This window comes from Astatotilapia calliptera, chromosome 7, assembly GCF_964374335.1.
Source record: "Astatotilapia calliptera chromosome 7, fAstCal68.1, whole genome shotgun sequence".
NCBI lineage: Eukaryota > Metazoa > Chordata > Actinopteri > Cichliformes > Cichlidae > Astatotilapia > Astatotilapia calliptera.
This window is the reverse complement of record NC_137428.1, coordinates 43,028,522-43,042,492: the sequence shown is the minus strand read 5'-3', so window position 1 is coordinate 43,042,492 and position 13,971 is coordinate 43,028,522. Positions and strand designations below refer to the sequence as shown.

The 13,971-nt window shown below is 38.9% G+C and overlaps 1 protein-coding gene across 1 annotated transcript in view; it reads right to left on the bottom strand.

Annotated features, from left to right (window-relative positions):
* LOC113026276 (aminopeptidase N-like) overlaps positions 1-13,971 on the bottom strand; it is a 35,226-nt gene that overhangs the window by 14,771 nt on the left and 6,484 nt on the right. Inside the window, exons 4-15 of the mRNA XM_080303295.1 lie at positions 10,149-10,335; positions 9,901-10,043; positions 8,403-8,539; positions 8,176-8,302; positions 7,255-7,409; positions 7,067-7,180; positions 6,827-6,970; positions 4,579-4,644; positions 4,403-4,468; positions 3,818-3,990; positions 1,863-1,942; positions 1,625-1,755 (exon numbers count right to left, since the gene is read on the bottom strand). Coding sequence (XP_080159421.1) covers positions 1,625-1,755; positions 1,863-1,942; positions 3,818-3,990; positions 4,403-4,468; positions 4,579-4,644; positions 6,827-6,970; positions 7,067-7,180; positions 7,255-7,409; positions 8,176-8,302; positions 8,403-8,539; positions 9,901-10,043; positions 10,149-10,335 — 1,523 coding nt within the window. The remainder of the gene's footprint in view (positions 1-1,624; positions 1,756-1,862; positions 1,943-3,817; positions 3,991-4,402; positions 4,469-4,578; positions 4,645-6,826; positions 6,971-7,066; positions 7,181-7,254; positions 7,410-8,175; positions 8,303-8,402; positions 8,540-9,900; positions 10,044-10,148; positions 10,336-13,971) is intronic.

The following is a 13,971-nucleotide window of genomic DNA, read 5'->3' as shown; positions in this document are numbered from 1 at the left end:
CTGGGCTCTAATCTGAGGTGTTGTTAACTTGCAGTTTTTAAAGGGTTGATGACTTGGATGAATTTATCAACAGAGGTGACTCTTGGCCTTCCTTTCCTGTTGTGGTCCTGTTATGAGCCAGTTTTGTTGTAGCGCTTGATGGTTTTTGCAACTGCACTCGGGGACACACTCAAAGTTTTAGCAATTTTCCAGACTGACTGACCTTCAGTTCTTAAAAGAATTATGGGCTGTCATTTGTCTTTACTTAGCTGATTGGTCCTTGCCATCATATAAATTCTTACAGTTGTCAAATTGGGGCTGTCATTTCGCCTTACCACTAACTACTAGGTAATTGGTAAAAATACCTCAGGCAGCAGAAACCCAAGAACAAGGAGGAACCATCATGGAAGGATGGGCTCCTGCTTGGTATGTACCAACCGGACATAGTAGTGGTGGACAAGCAGAAGAAGACAGCCGTAGTGACAGTCTTAGCAATACCGAATGATAGCAACATCCGGAAGAAGGAACATGAGAAGCTGGAGAAGTACCAGGGGCTCAGAGTCTCAGGGGATGGGTCTGTGACTCAGCATTTTGAGTTCATTTTGTAATTTTTATTTCTTATATTATATTGAAAATATGTGAAAATAAAAGTCTTGTGTTGGTATTATCAGTTAGGATTAAGTTAAGTGTTATTCCAGTTTAGGTTTTCATCTATGTTCCCTTGTGTGAGTCTGTTCTTTTCCTCTGTGTCAGTATGACTTGTATTTCTTGTCTGTGTGTTTCATGTTGTCAAGCCGGTGTTGTAACGTCTCGGTCTCTCCATGTTTCCTGGTTTATTTTGAAAGTCTGTTTCTATGTTCAACGTGCTTAGTGTTTCTCTTCCCTGTGGTGTCATGACGTTCATTTGTGTCAGCTGTTTCCCTATGTGTTTCCACTTTCCCTGATCTGTGTGATCCATGCAGTCTTTGTTGGGTCGTCTGTTTGCGTTCATGTTGAATCAGGTCAAGTCACAGAGTTTTCTCTACTGTTCAGGTTCATGTTCATGTTTGGTTCGTTTCATAGCTCCATAGTCGCATGTTCCTTTTCAGTTTCATGTTCTTATCCATCGAAACTGTTTTGATTGGTTGATTGACTGGTTGATTGATAATACTTTATTTATCCCCAAGAAAATTGTTTTCATAGCTATTTTAGTATTTCCCAGTGTAGGTCTTAGTTTAGTTTTGCCATCCGCCACAATAAAGGCTCACTTTTTCTTTAAACCTCAGTTCATCTCTCCTGTGTCTGCATTTGGGTCCATTTCATAAATACATAGGCGTTCCCCGCTGAGACACAGAGAAGAGCTCGAGAAGATGTGGAGGGTGAAAGTAACAGTGGTTCCAGTGGTAATCGGAGCACTAGGTTCAGAAACTCCCCCCAAGCTAGGTGTGGCTTCACCAAATCCCAGGAACAACATCCAAGATCTGGTTGAGGACCTGAGTTTGAAGGATAAAGACTGCCCACAGGGATGAGAGGGGAATTTTTTATATGTACATATGCATATCTCATTATGCATATGCATAAATACTGATAACAGAAAATAACGAAATTGATGTCCTGCATCCATTAAATGAGAAAATGTGAATCATGTCAGAGAGTGTCTGTGTACCTTGTGATTTGTATTAAGCTGGGTGAAAAGGCGTTCCCAGTTTCCCAAGTCATAGTTTACCCGGTAATATCCAGTTACATTAATGTTGGCCAGTACCCAAAAACCATCACTCCTCATTTCTAAGTTTATCACTGATGGAGGAAAAGAAAAAAAAACCCACATGCTTAAATTTTCAAAAAGTTTAATTACATTTGTATTGTACTTGTAAAACCACATTAAAACTGTGTACCAGCTTTACCTTCCTTTTCCATGAGCCACCAGATATCTTTCTGGACCGTACCACCCCTTATCCATCGAATAGGAATCAGCCACTCATAGCTGGGGAAGGCAACACATTTAGCGTCATTCATATACCAAACAAGTTACTAACAGGTGCAGCTCTGACAAATACTAGTGAATTTAATATTTCTATTTAATTCGGTTTAGCAATTCACTGTTTAAATGGACCTTAAATAAGGTGATCCAATAATGTTATGTGATTACATGTGTCAAGTGTTTGAACAAAATAGAGAGTTAGAAAGGGTCTAACTTTCTATAAATACTATAAGTAGGGATGGGAATCGAAAACCGGTTCTTGTTGAGAACCGGTTCCCACTGTTTCAATTAATTGGAATTGTTTGTCATTTTTGCAACGATTCCCTTATCGATTCCAGTCGCCTCGAATGACGGCACCATGTTGTTGAGCGTCATTTACCTGGCAGGAATCATGGCGCCTAAGCGGCACAACCGCTCAAAAGTTTGGTTGTACTTTACGAGAACAGATGACAACAGGGCAACTTGCAATACTTGCAAAGTAGATCTTTCATTTAAGGGAGGAAACACTATGAATATGCAAAAGCATTTGCTCATAAAACACGCGATAACCTTAAATGAATGTCGTGTTTTTAATTCTGCTCTGGACGAACCCAGCAGCAGCGGTAACGTTTGCACGTCCTCTCCCGTTAATACGGCAGGTAAATAATCAACTAACAGTGCATATTATGTCAGCACTATCTGCCTTATTACAAAACCTGCCATTACTGTGCATTTAGGTGACCATGATGAGAGAGACAGACAGAGTCTGGCTCAGATGCTGCCAGTTCTCGCTGCAGTCTACCGGTAGCGTCTCCTTTTAGTCCAGGATAGACGAATGTCACCGAGCAGGGACTAAGTTTGTGGTCAAAGGTTTGCACCCATTTGCTACAGCAGATGCCCCGGATTTTCGGTAAGTGAATGTGTTTAATTGTAGGCAGGGACATTACTGGATATTCTTGTGTAATTGCTACAGAATAATTTATGTTATACTTTGTTATTGCTACAGAAGAATATTTATTTTATTATTTTACATTTACAATGTTTTTTTCTGGGGACCCCGTGACACCCCATGGAAGAGCCATAGGCTGGATCTCTTAAGATCTCACAGTTGGGTTTGTAAGGCCATGTTACTGCTAAATTTCTATCTTGTTCAAAGAGACGATATAAAACAAAGTTCTAAGCTAATCGACCTGTGTGTTCTCCTTTTTTAAAAACAAGAATCGATAAGAGAATCGATAAAGAATCGAATCGTTAAACAGACCAAACGTTGCTGTCTAGATTTCTACCTGTATCATTACCTGTGCCAGTTATTTCAGATTTTCTTTCATTATTATTGTCCATTTTGAGCTGTCACAATTTAAAGTTTAAACCCAAAAGGCCATTTCGAGAAAAAAAAAAGCTGAAATACTATTTTGAGAAATGTGGAGATTTACGTTGTAGTTTCAAGTCAACCAACTGCCACGTCTGCTATACCCTCTAAAAATTGTTCTTTCAGAGAAGGATGCAACAGGATCCTAAGAGCTTTCATCAGGAATTTGATTCGGATGTGGTGAGCAACCCTAAACAAGCAAACACTTTCCTGATGTGTTTATAGTTCCTCCATGAGCCTGATCCTACCAGAGATCTCTTCCTGTTAAAAGGGAGTTCTTTCTTCCTGCTATTGCAAAGGGCTATTTGAGATTTTCAGATTGCCAGGTATTTTTTATTACTATACAAAGCTTTTTGAAATAACTATTGCTGTGAACTTGTGCTATGAAAACAAAACGTAACTAAATCTAAGTTGACTTTAGACTAAATCTAAACGCTGTGGGAAGGACATATAAAAAAATGACATATTTCTCAATACTGCCACAATGAGTCAAAGCATATTTGCATTTCAAAAGCTGTAGTTCTGCATACTTGTAAGGTGATTTGACTGTGACGTTAGAATCTGCATCCAGCAGGAAGTGCTTCTGGGATACTTTCCCTATGGCTGTATTTATAGTAACCACAGGGAATCCCATCTGAAGCACCCAGGGACTCATAATTCGATCAACTGAATGAGGAAGTGAACCATTATATTCTTTCACAGCCTGTAGATTAAAAAAAAGTACCAAAAAGAATTTAGTTAAAAAAAAAACACCAGAGGCATAATGATAATAACTTTAAGACAAAATGAAAATAAAATATAAGAAGTTTGCAGTAATAACATTTGTCAGCTATTGTGAAATTTAAAATTTGTGAAATTTTTTGTACTGTGTGTTTTAATAGAACCTCAGTCCTTTGTAGGATCATATGGCAATACATGCAGATGATTTTGTGTCTGGCTGCACAGTCCGGTAGTGTGAGAAATTTCAAAATGCCATAAAATGTTTAAAAAAAATTATGGTAATGTAACTATCCCTTTTTTAGAGAATATACCAAACAATCATGTTTTGTAACTGTAACAAAATGCCAAAGTCACATACAACCTTTGTAAATAAAAAAAAGAAATCATCATTTTACCATCTGCAGATGATGCCACAAGTCATTCCCTACTATATTACTGTATCCAAAGTAATTGAGGTAAGTCTGCAGAAAAAAGGAAAAAAATCCAAAATTCTTAATTATCTGTGGCTGAACAATATTGGATAAGGTGATGTATCTCATTAACTAACTAAAAGAAATATACAAAAACATACACTCAGTCCCTGGATGAAGACTGGCTCTGAGAGAACGTCTGAAAGCATCCTCAACACTGCTGCACCCTGAGGAGGTAAAAGTTTTGTTCAATCTATCAGTTACTCAGTTTATAATAATAAAAAAAATTAACACAATATATCGAAGAGTGTACAGCAGCTGAAAAACACTAGTTATTCAGGACATGTACATTTATCTCAAAGTGGTACTATTCCTGATCTTTCACATCTACAGTGTCAGTATCTTCAGGGCTATTACTTATTTTGTATTCAATCATTATGGAATCGCTACCCCTCTCTGTGAATCGCTACCTTATTGTCCTGGAGGGGTTTGTGTGTGCCAGAGATTCCAGGGGCTATATTGTTGGGTGGGGTTGCCCCCTCGTAGGGTTACCCATAACAAACTGGTCCTGGGTGAGGGACCAGAAAAAGAGCCATTCAAAAGACTCTTATGAGTAGAACATCGAGGGAACAGTTCACCCTGCCCACGACAGGGTTACCAGGGCCCTGCCCTGGAGCCAGGCCCAGGTAAGGTGCCTAAGGTCGAGCTTCTGGTGGCCAGACCTTCCACAGCCTGAAAAAGGGACATGGGCCCATCCTCCTGTAGGGCCGCTAACCACAGGAGGCGCCCTAGGAGTCGGTTGCAATGTGTGTTGGACAGCGGCCAGGAGCAGAGGCCCAGGCAGACCGATCTCTGACTACCTAAACTAGTGATTGGGACATGGAATGTCACCTCCCTGATGGGGAAGGAGCCTGAGTTAGTGTGTGAGGTTGAGAGTTACTGGCTAGATATAGTTGGGCGCTCCTCAACACATGGCTTGGCCTCTGGTACCAGTCTCCTGGAGAGGGGACTGTCTCAGTCTGGATTTGCACTTGATGAGAAATGGCAGGCTGGGGTGGGTATCCCATTGTGTCCCCTTGGCTAGCTGCCTGTATGTCAGAGTTTAACCTGGTGGGTGAGAGGGCTTGTTCCCAGTGCCTTTGGGTCGGGAAATGGGTCCTGACTGTCATCTGCGCTTATGCAGTGAATGAAAGTTCAGAGTACCCAGCCTTCTTTGAGTCCCCGGGTGGGGTGCTTGATGGTGCTCCACCTGTGGACTCTGTTGTCCTACTGTGATACTTCAACACTCATGTCTGTGACAGTGAGACCTGGAGGGGGGGTGATTGGGAGGAACAACCTCTTGGATCTGAACCCTAGTGGTGTTAAGGTTCTTCAGCTGAGAGCATTGTCAGGGTGGAAGGAATACTTTGAGGACCTCCTTACTCCCACTGAGAGGTCTTCCGTGGAGAAAGCAGAGCCTGGGGACAAGGGGGATGACTCGTTTATCTCTAGGGGGGAGGTCACTGAGGCAGTTAAACAACTCCTTGGTGCCAGGGCCCCTGTGGTGAATGAGGTTTGCCCTGAGTTCCTGAAGGCTTTGGATACTGCATGGCTGTCTTGGTTGACACACCTCTACAATGTTGTGTAGAGATCGGGGCAGGGGGGTAACTCTGGATTGGCAGACTGGGGTGGTTTTTGTCTTGGTCGTGGAACACTGGAGAAGCTCTTTATCCTCTCGGGGATACTCGAGGGGATAAAGGGTACACGGGAGTTTGCCCAACCAGTCTATATGTGCTTTGTGGACTTGAAGAAGGCATTCGACCGTATCCCTGGGAGTGTCCGTTGGGAGGTCCTTCGGGAGTATAGGGTTTTCTGCTATGAGCTATGAGCCATTTGATCCTTATACAACCATTCCATGAGGTTGGTCCACATAGCTGGCAATGAATCAGACTAATTTCAGGTGGGTGATGGCCAGGGCTGCCCTTTGGCACCAATTCTTTTTGTAATATATATGGACAGAATTTCTAGGCATAGCCAAATGGAGGAAGGCTTTCACTTCGGTGGTCTCAGAATCTCCTCTCTGATTTCACAGATGATGTGGTTCTGTTGGCTTAATCGGGTGATGGCCTCTGACTCACACTGGAATGGTTCACAGCCAAGTGTAAAGCAGTGGGAATGAGAATCAACACCTCCAAATCTGAAGCCAAATCCTCTCTGAACCGTAGTTATTCAGTAGGGTGAGATATGTTAAGTTAAAAGAGATCTCAATTAATCTCCTACAATTAATCTTGTTTAAACTACTTAGGTTTTATAAACTCAAAAGGCCAGATAAAGACAATTTGGGCATGTTTGCATACATAAATCTTATTCAATTAAGGATAATTAGAAGTTGATGAGTAGTGATACTGTATGGTGTTGCAGCTTCTGTACCTTGCTGTATGAGATGACATCAAATTGTTCACTGATTTGGTTAGGTAGGACAATACTGTCTTCGTTAGAGGACAGAGGATGAGAAGAAGTCAAGGCATCGACAGCAAAAACTTTATGAATTTCGTCAAGTACTATCAGGTCTCTCTGGGCAAACAGACAAACAGGAATGTTTTAAGAGAATTTTACACTATGACAAGAATGCATGTAAGATCAGGTCCAAATGCAAAAGTCTGTTCTCACAACATTCCATGTGGGCTCAGCATGGTCTGCTCCTAGGTAAGACACATATGAAGCAAAGCCTTCATTGAGCCAGACTTCATTCCACCAGCGCAGGGTCACCAGGTTACCAAACCACTGTACCAGACATGGCATGAATTAATTTGTTGATTTATCAAGGAGCGAACAAATCAAAAGGCAAAACAGCTTACCATGTGTGCTAATTCATGGGCAATAATGGTGGCAGTCTTCTCTTTATTCCTACTGGAGGAAGTTTCAGGGTCATAAAGAAGATTGGTTTCCCTGTAGGTCACCAAACCCCAATTCTCCATTGCACCATAATAAAAGTCTGGTAGAGCAATTTGGTCTGTGCGGAAGAGAGCAGATTTAATATAGGTTTAAGGAATTGCTTCAAGTTATCTTAAGATTGTAATTAAACAATTTGTTATAAGACACACAATTCCTTAATTCCCTCAACTGGTATAAACTGTTGTGGTCTGTGAGTTTTATTGATGAGAGTTTTTAGTTTATAGCTTTCTGATTTTCTTTATTTTTATAATTATAGTAAGAACTCTAATGGTTTTTGATTTTGGTTCTTTTGCCTCTCTTTTTGTAGTTTTACTTCGTTTGTGTCACTGCACTTGATTAGTTTCTTCTGTGTCTTGTTACCCTTATGCTTCCACCCTTCATGTGAAACCTTGTGGTTTCAACCAAAACCTTTGGTAATTAATTAATGAATTAATTGATTCATTCATTAAAATCCAGGTTGTACTGATTTGCCTAGAGATTAAGTGGAAACTGGATTTATCTTCATGATAAATATGAACAATGTATGAAAAAGACACTTGTTTTTGAATGTCATCTTTTGATGAAACCTCTTTTAATGTTTCTATTAATTTATGCAAATCGGGTCTCCGTATGTTTACCATTTGCAACAAGACTTTTAATTCGCTTTCATACAAGGGGTTAATAAACAATCATATCAATTCATCTGAAATTGTTCAGACAGACTCTCTCTCAGTAATCTGGATAGGTAAAAGAACTCCCCACCCACCCAATATCTATCCAATAATTGGAAAAGCTAAAACACTAACATCATGTTATAACAACACCTGTTATAAAAGCAGGGTCACCTGATTTAGTTAGAGGGTAGGCAATGTTATAGTATGACTGGAAGAAGTCCAGTATGGGTCCAGTTACATTGAGAGCATAGTTTCCCTGTCCTAGGTCAATGGCCTTCCTTCGAGCCCAGATACGAATCTGAAAACAAAAACAAAACAGCAACCAACTCTTTCACAAACGTTTTTGACACAGTTCTTCCAGTTTTGAAGCAAGTCAACCAAAGCACACAGAGAATTACCTGAGGGTCTTTTTGTGTGGTATTGATATATGTGTAGTCAGAGACAATGATGGCCAACAGATAGGTGGACATATTCTTGGTGGGTTCAAACTTGGTTTTTGTCCAACTTACTCCATCAATGGTGATGTTAGCAATATCTGAAGAACACAACAGTGACTATGAATGAAGTAATAGAAGACAAGGTTTTGGTAATGCTACTGTGTGCAACTTTTTGTTTTGTTAAACACGATGATGACTGTCCATATGAGACATACAAACTTTAAAATAGACACACACCCTGCCCATCAGGGTGACAAAAATATCATATTAGTCTTTTATAGCTACATCATGTGAATCCAACAGAATTAAAACTAAAGTAGTCTAGTTGAGGAACCTTTTTCCAGCAGCTAGTCAAATTTCCTAAAAATTCATGAATATTTATATGAGCTATTCTGTTAAATTACTATTTAGTAAGGTTATAGGTTATTGATTCTGAAGCTCATAATTAATCTGATCAACACATGCAGCACGAAGATTTTTTATTTTTAAGTTTTAGAGTTAAAGAGCGAAGCTGTATTAAGAAAACGGACTTCTTTTGGCTACAGCATTTGGTCATTATGACAGAGCTTTAAGATATTAACTTTTTTCATAATTGACATTTAGTTAAACACATGACTGCAAATTTCTCCGTAGCACAAATTGTAGCACCAGGTCTAGGTTGTGTCTGGCAGTCGTCTAAATTACTTTGAATCTAAAGGGTTTATGCTAACGCCGAATGCATCACATGCATTCAACAGAATTAAAACTAAAAACACTTAGAACTGTGTTATTTGAACTGTGTGTCATGGTCCTGGGTCTTTAATCCAGTGTTTTGAGTTTATTTTGGTTTCGTGACTCTTTCCTTGCATGATAAAGATGATTTAAGTCCAAGTTTTGTACCATTTAGTCTTGAGTTTAGTTCCTTTGTTGTCTCTCAGTTTATTTGTATTTCTGGTTTCCTTTCTTTTAAGTTCCTTTTGTCTTTGTCTTGTCCGGTGTCTCCAGTGAGAGTTAGTCGTGCCCTCTAGTTATTTACCTTTTTCCTCAGACGTCTCTGTTTGTTCTCTCTCTCTCTCTCTGTCTCTCATGTCTTTACCATCTCTAGTCCCCTGGCACTTGGACATGTCTGTCTATCATGTGCTTTGTGTTCTCTTCCATGGACATTTTTGTGGATCTTGGCTCCTCGTCTCTATCTCTGCCGTGTTTACTGTTTTACTTTGGTATTCCTTGTCTCATATGCATTGTATTCAGTGTTGTTCTCCCTGTCTCGTTATGTGTAGTTTGCTCCAGCTCTGTTCCCATGTCTCTCTACTTTCCCTAATCGCCCTCATGTTTTTGTATTGTCACAGTTGTCTACCAGCCTAAATAAACGACTCAGCTTCTGTTGTCTCCTGTGTCTATGCGTCTTTATTTGGATCCTCTTCTGTGCTCCTTATGATCTGCTGTTGCAGATCTTGACACTGTGTTTAGGTACACTGACCTCTTTCCATGCCATTTGAAAGGGCTACTGTTCCAGGCGGGTGAATGAGCGTTATATGGAAAATAGCTTTCAAAGCTGGCTCATCAAAACAAGGAAAGGTCTTCCTGGCATAAGTTGGATGCATCTGAGAGGTGGCAACTATCCTGTAAATGATCAAAATTCCACACATGCAAATAGTGAGACTGTAGAGGTTTAAAATGACACCAGTGAAACAAATCCAGCCATAGAAGGACACAAAGAGGACTTACTTTTGTAATCCATCTTCTTCATACTCACTCCTGTAAAACCCTGACAAGTCATCAGCTAGTTCTCCAGTGAACTCAGTGTACAGCTGATACTTCTGTCCTTGACGTAATTTACTTTTTAAGTTGATAACCAGATACTGTGTTTCTGGCTGCAGCCATGTTGATTCTATAATCAGAGCAGCTGCATCATCTGGAGAGAAAAAAAACAAAACATCTTTAATGGTCTCTCTGTATAATCTCCAAGAATGTAACAACAACACACACACACACACACACACACACACACACACACACACACACACACACACACACACACACACACACACACATATATATAGTAGGGGTGCAACGATACACAAAATTCACGGTTCGGTTCGGTTCGATACTTTGGTGTCACGGTTCGATATTTTTTCGATACAAAAAAATGTTCATGCCTTTTTAATTTGTCATTTATTAAAATTATAAATATATATTTTAACTCAAAAGTACAGTTTTTAAATTTAACCCTAACCCTTGTGCGTGTTTTTTATTTTGACAGCGAATGCGCACCTGCGGACCACTTATGTGCAGCCCTGGTTATTTAGCTCGTCATATTGCAGCCACAGAAATTATTTTGTCCATGAAACCATAAAGCTGCACTTTCTTTTTGCCTTATAGTCTGATTTGTCATAACTTCTCCGTTTTGTGGTAAGCTTTTCTTTGGCTGTCACTTCTTCACCCTGACCTGTCTTATTTGGCTCAGCAGAACTGAAATGCTTTTACACACGCACTCAAATAAGCTCAGCGATTCTCTGCACGATCAACCTCTCACATGTTTAAGCTGCGGGAGATTTCACTTGTCATGTTTGCATAGTAAGCTAACGATTAATAAGACGATGTCAGAGGAATTGGTGCACAAATTATCATCACTCACAGATCAGTGCTGTCGCTCTCTATACACAAGCGCAAATTCAAACGCGACTTCAATATGTCACATATTGACAGTGGCTCACCGATGCCAATGACATAATTACCCAGCTACATTTCTGAAAGAATGCAAAAGCATTGACATATATTTTTCCTACAATAGCCCGACGGGCAGGGAAGAGATAGATTTTGGTAGCCCGACTGAAAAAATCGCTAGCTCCGGGACGTCGGGCTAGCGATATTGCAAGCCCTGTATCTGATTGAGGAATCACTCATCTTTGGAAAAGAGAGTTTATTACAGAGAAATGTCTCTTTCCAAAATAAAAGCTATACTATCCGCTTCTTCTGGGCTATATTCTCAGCAGCATAAGGAGAATCATGTGCTAACAGCTGTCTAAATGACTCGGCTAAAGTTAGTGGCATGCTTGCTTTTTTTTGTCTGCTTCCACTTGTCTTTGCACTAGGATGATGTCGGCGTAAATGTGCAGTCATATTCGTTGTGTTCCCACTAGTGCTTTCAGGTTAATCTCGTTGAAATGACCTTAACGCCACAACACGGCAAATCTCCGTTAACGAGCTACCGCCGATCGCTCTGTGCATGGGGCTAGACGGCCAACACGTTAACGAGCTAACTGCGCTAACACACTAGTTCACACCAATGTAATTGAGCATTGCATGGCACATCCAACATACTGTTTTACTTTAGTCCATGACTCGCTTACCTTCAGGGTCATACGTCACATGAAAACCAAAATAATTCCAAACGCCAGATCTGAATGACGTTCAATTTGCCTGTTGCAAGGAGAGCTTAACTTCTGTCTCACTAGCTTGCCCTGCGCTCTTCCTTCTGACGATGCTGTCTGTGTTGAGCGCTCAGTGGATCTGCGCTCGACAGTGCAGCCTAGGCGGAGTAGTCGAACACAGATTCACTGAGCGCTCAACACAGACAGCATCGTCAGAAGGAAAATTGATAAAATAAATTACAAATGTTGTATTGTTCGATACATATGCGTACCGAACCGAAAGCACTGTATCGAACGGTTCAATATCGATACGAATATCGTTGCACCCCTAATATATATATATATATATATATATATATATATATATATATATATATATATATATATATATATATATACACACACACACATATATATATATACACATATACACACACACACACACACACACACATATATATATATATATATATATGTATATATATATATATATATATATATATATATATATATATATATATACATATACACACACATATATATATATATATATATATATATATATATATATATATATATATATATATATATATATATATATATATATATATATATATATATATATATATATATATATATGTGTGTGTATATGTATATATATATATATATATATATATATATATATATATATATATATATATATATATATATATATATATATATATATGTGTGTGTATATGTATATATATATATATATATATATATATATATATATATATATATATATATATATATATATATATATATATATATATATATATACACATATATACACATATACATATATATATATATATACACATATATATATGTGTGTATATATATATGTGTGGATATATACACACACACACACACACATACATATATATATATATATATATATATATATATATATATATATATATATATATATATATTTTTTTTTTTTTTTTTTAGGGGTGCAACGATACACAAAATTCACGGTTCGGTTCGGTTCGATACTTTGGTGTCACGGTTCGATATTTTTTCGATACAAAAAAATGTTCATGCCTTTTTAATTTGTCATTTATTAAAATTATAAATATATATTTTAACTCAAAAGTACAGTTTTTAAATTTAACCCTAACCCTTGTGCGTGTTTTTTATTTTGACAGCGAATGCGCACCTGCGGACCACTTATGTGCAGCCCTGTTTATTTAGCTCGTCATATTGCAGCCACAGAAATTATTTTGTCCATGAAACCATAAAGCTGCACTTTCTTTTTGCCTTATAGTCTGATTTGTCATAACTTCTCCGTTTTGTGGTAAGCTTTTCTTTGGCTGTCACTTCTTCACCCTGACCTGTCTTATTTGGCTCAGCAGAACTGAAATATAAATCCTGCTGCTTTTACACACGCACTCACATAACGGTCAGCGATTCTCTGCGCGATCAACCTCTCACATGTTTAAGCTTGCTGCGGGAGATTTCACTTGTCATGTTTGCATAGTAAGCTAACGATTAATAAGACGATGTCAGAGGAATTGGTGCACAAATTATCATCACTCACAGATCAGTGCTGTCGCTCTCTATACACAGTTCGCACGATTGCAAAGTGAAAGCAAAAAAACAAGCGCAAATTCAAACGCGATTTCAATATGTCACATATTGACAGTGGCTCACCGATGCCAATGACATAATTACCCAGCTACATTTCTGAAAGAATGTAAAAGCATTGACATATATTTTTCCTTCCTACAATAGCCCGACGGGCAGGGAAGAGATAGATTTTGGTAGCCCGACTGAAAAAATCGCTAGCCCCAGGACGTCGGGCTAGCGATATTGCGAGCCCTGTATCTGATTGAGGAATCACTCATCTTTGGAAAAGAGAGTTTATTACAGAGAAATGTCTCTTTCCAAAATAAAAGCTATACTATCCGCTTCTTCTGGGCTATATTCTCAGCAGCATAAGGAGAATCATGTGCTAACAGCTGTCTAAATGACTCGGCTAAAGTTAGTAGCATGCTTGTTGTTTTTGTCTTTGCACTAGGAGGATGTCGGCATAAATGTGCAGTCATATTCGTTGTGTTCCCACTAGTGCTTTCAGGTTAATCTCATTGAAATGACCTTAACGCCACAACACGGCAAATCTCCGTTAACGA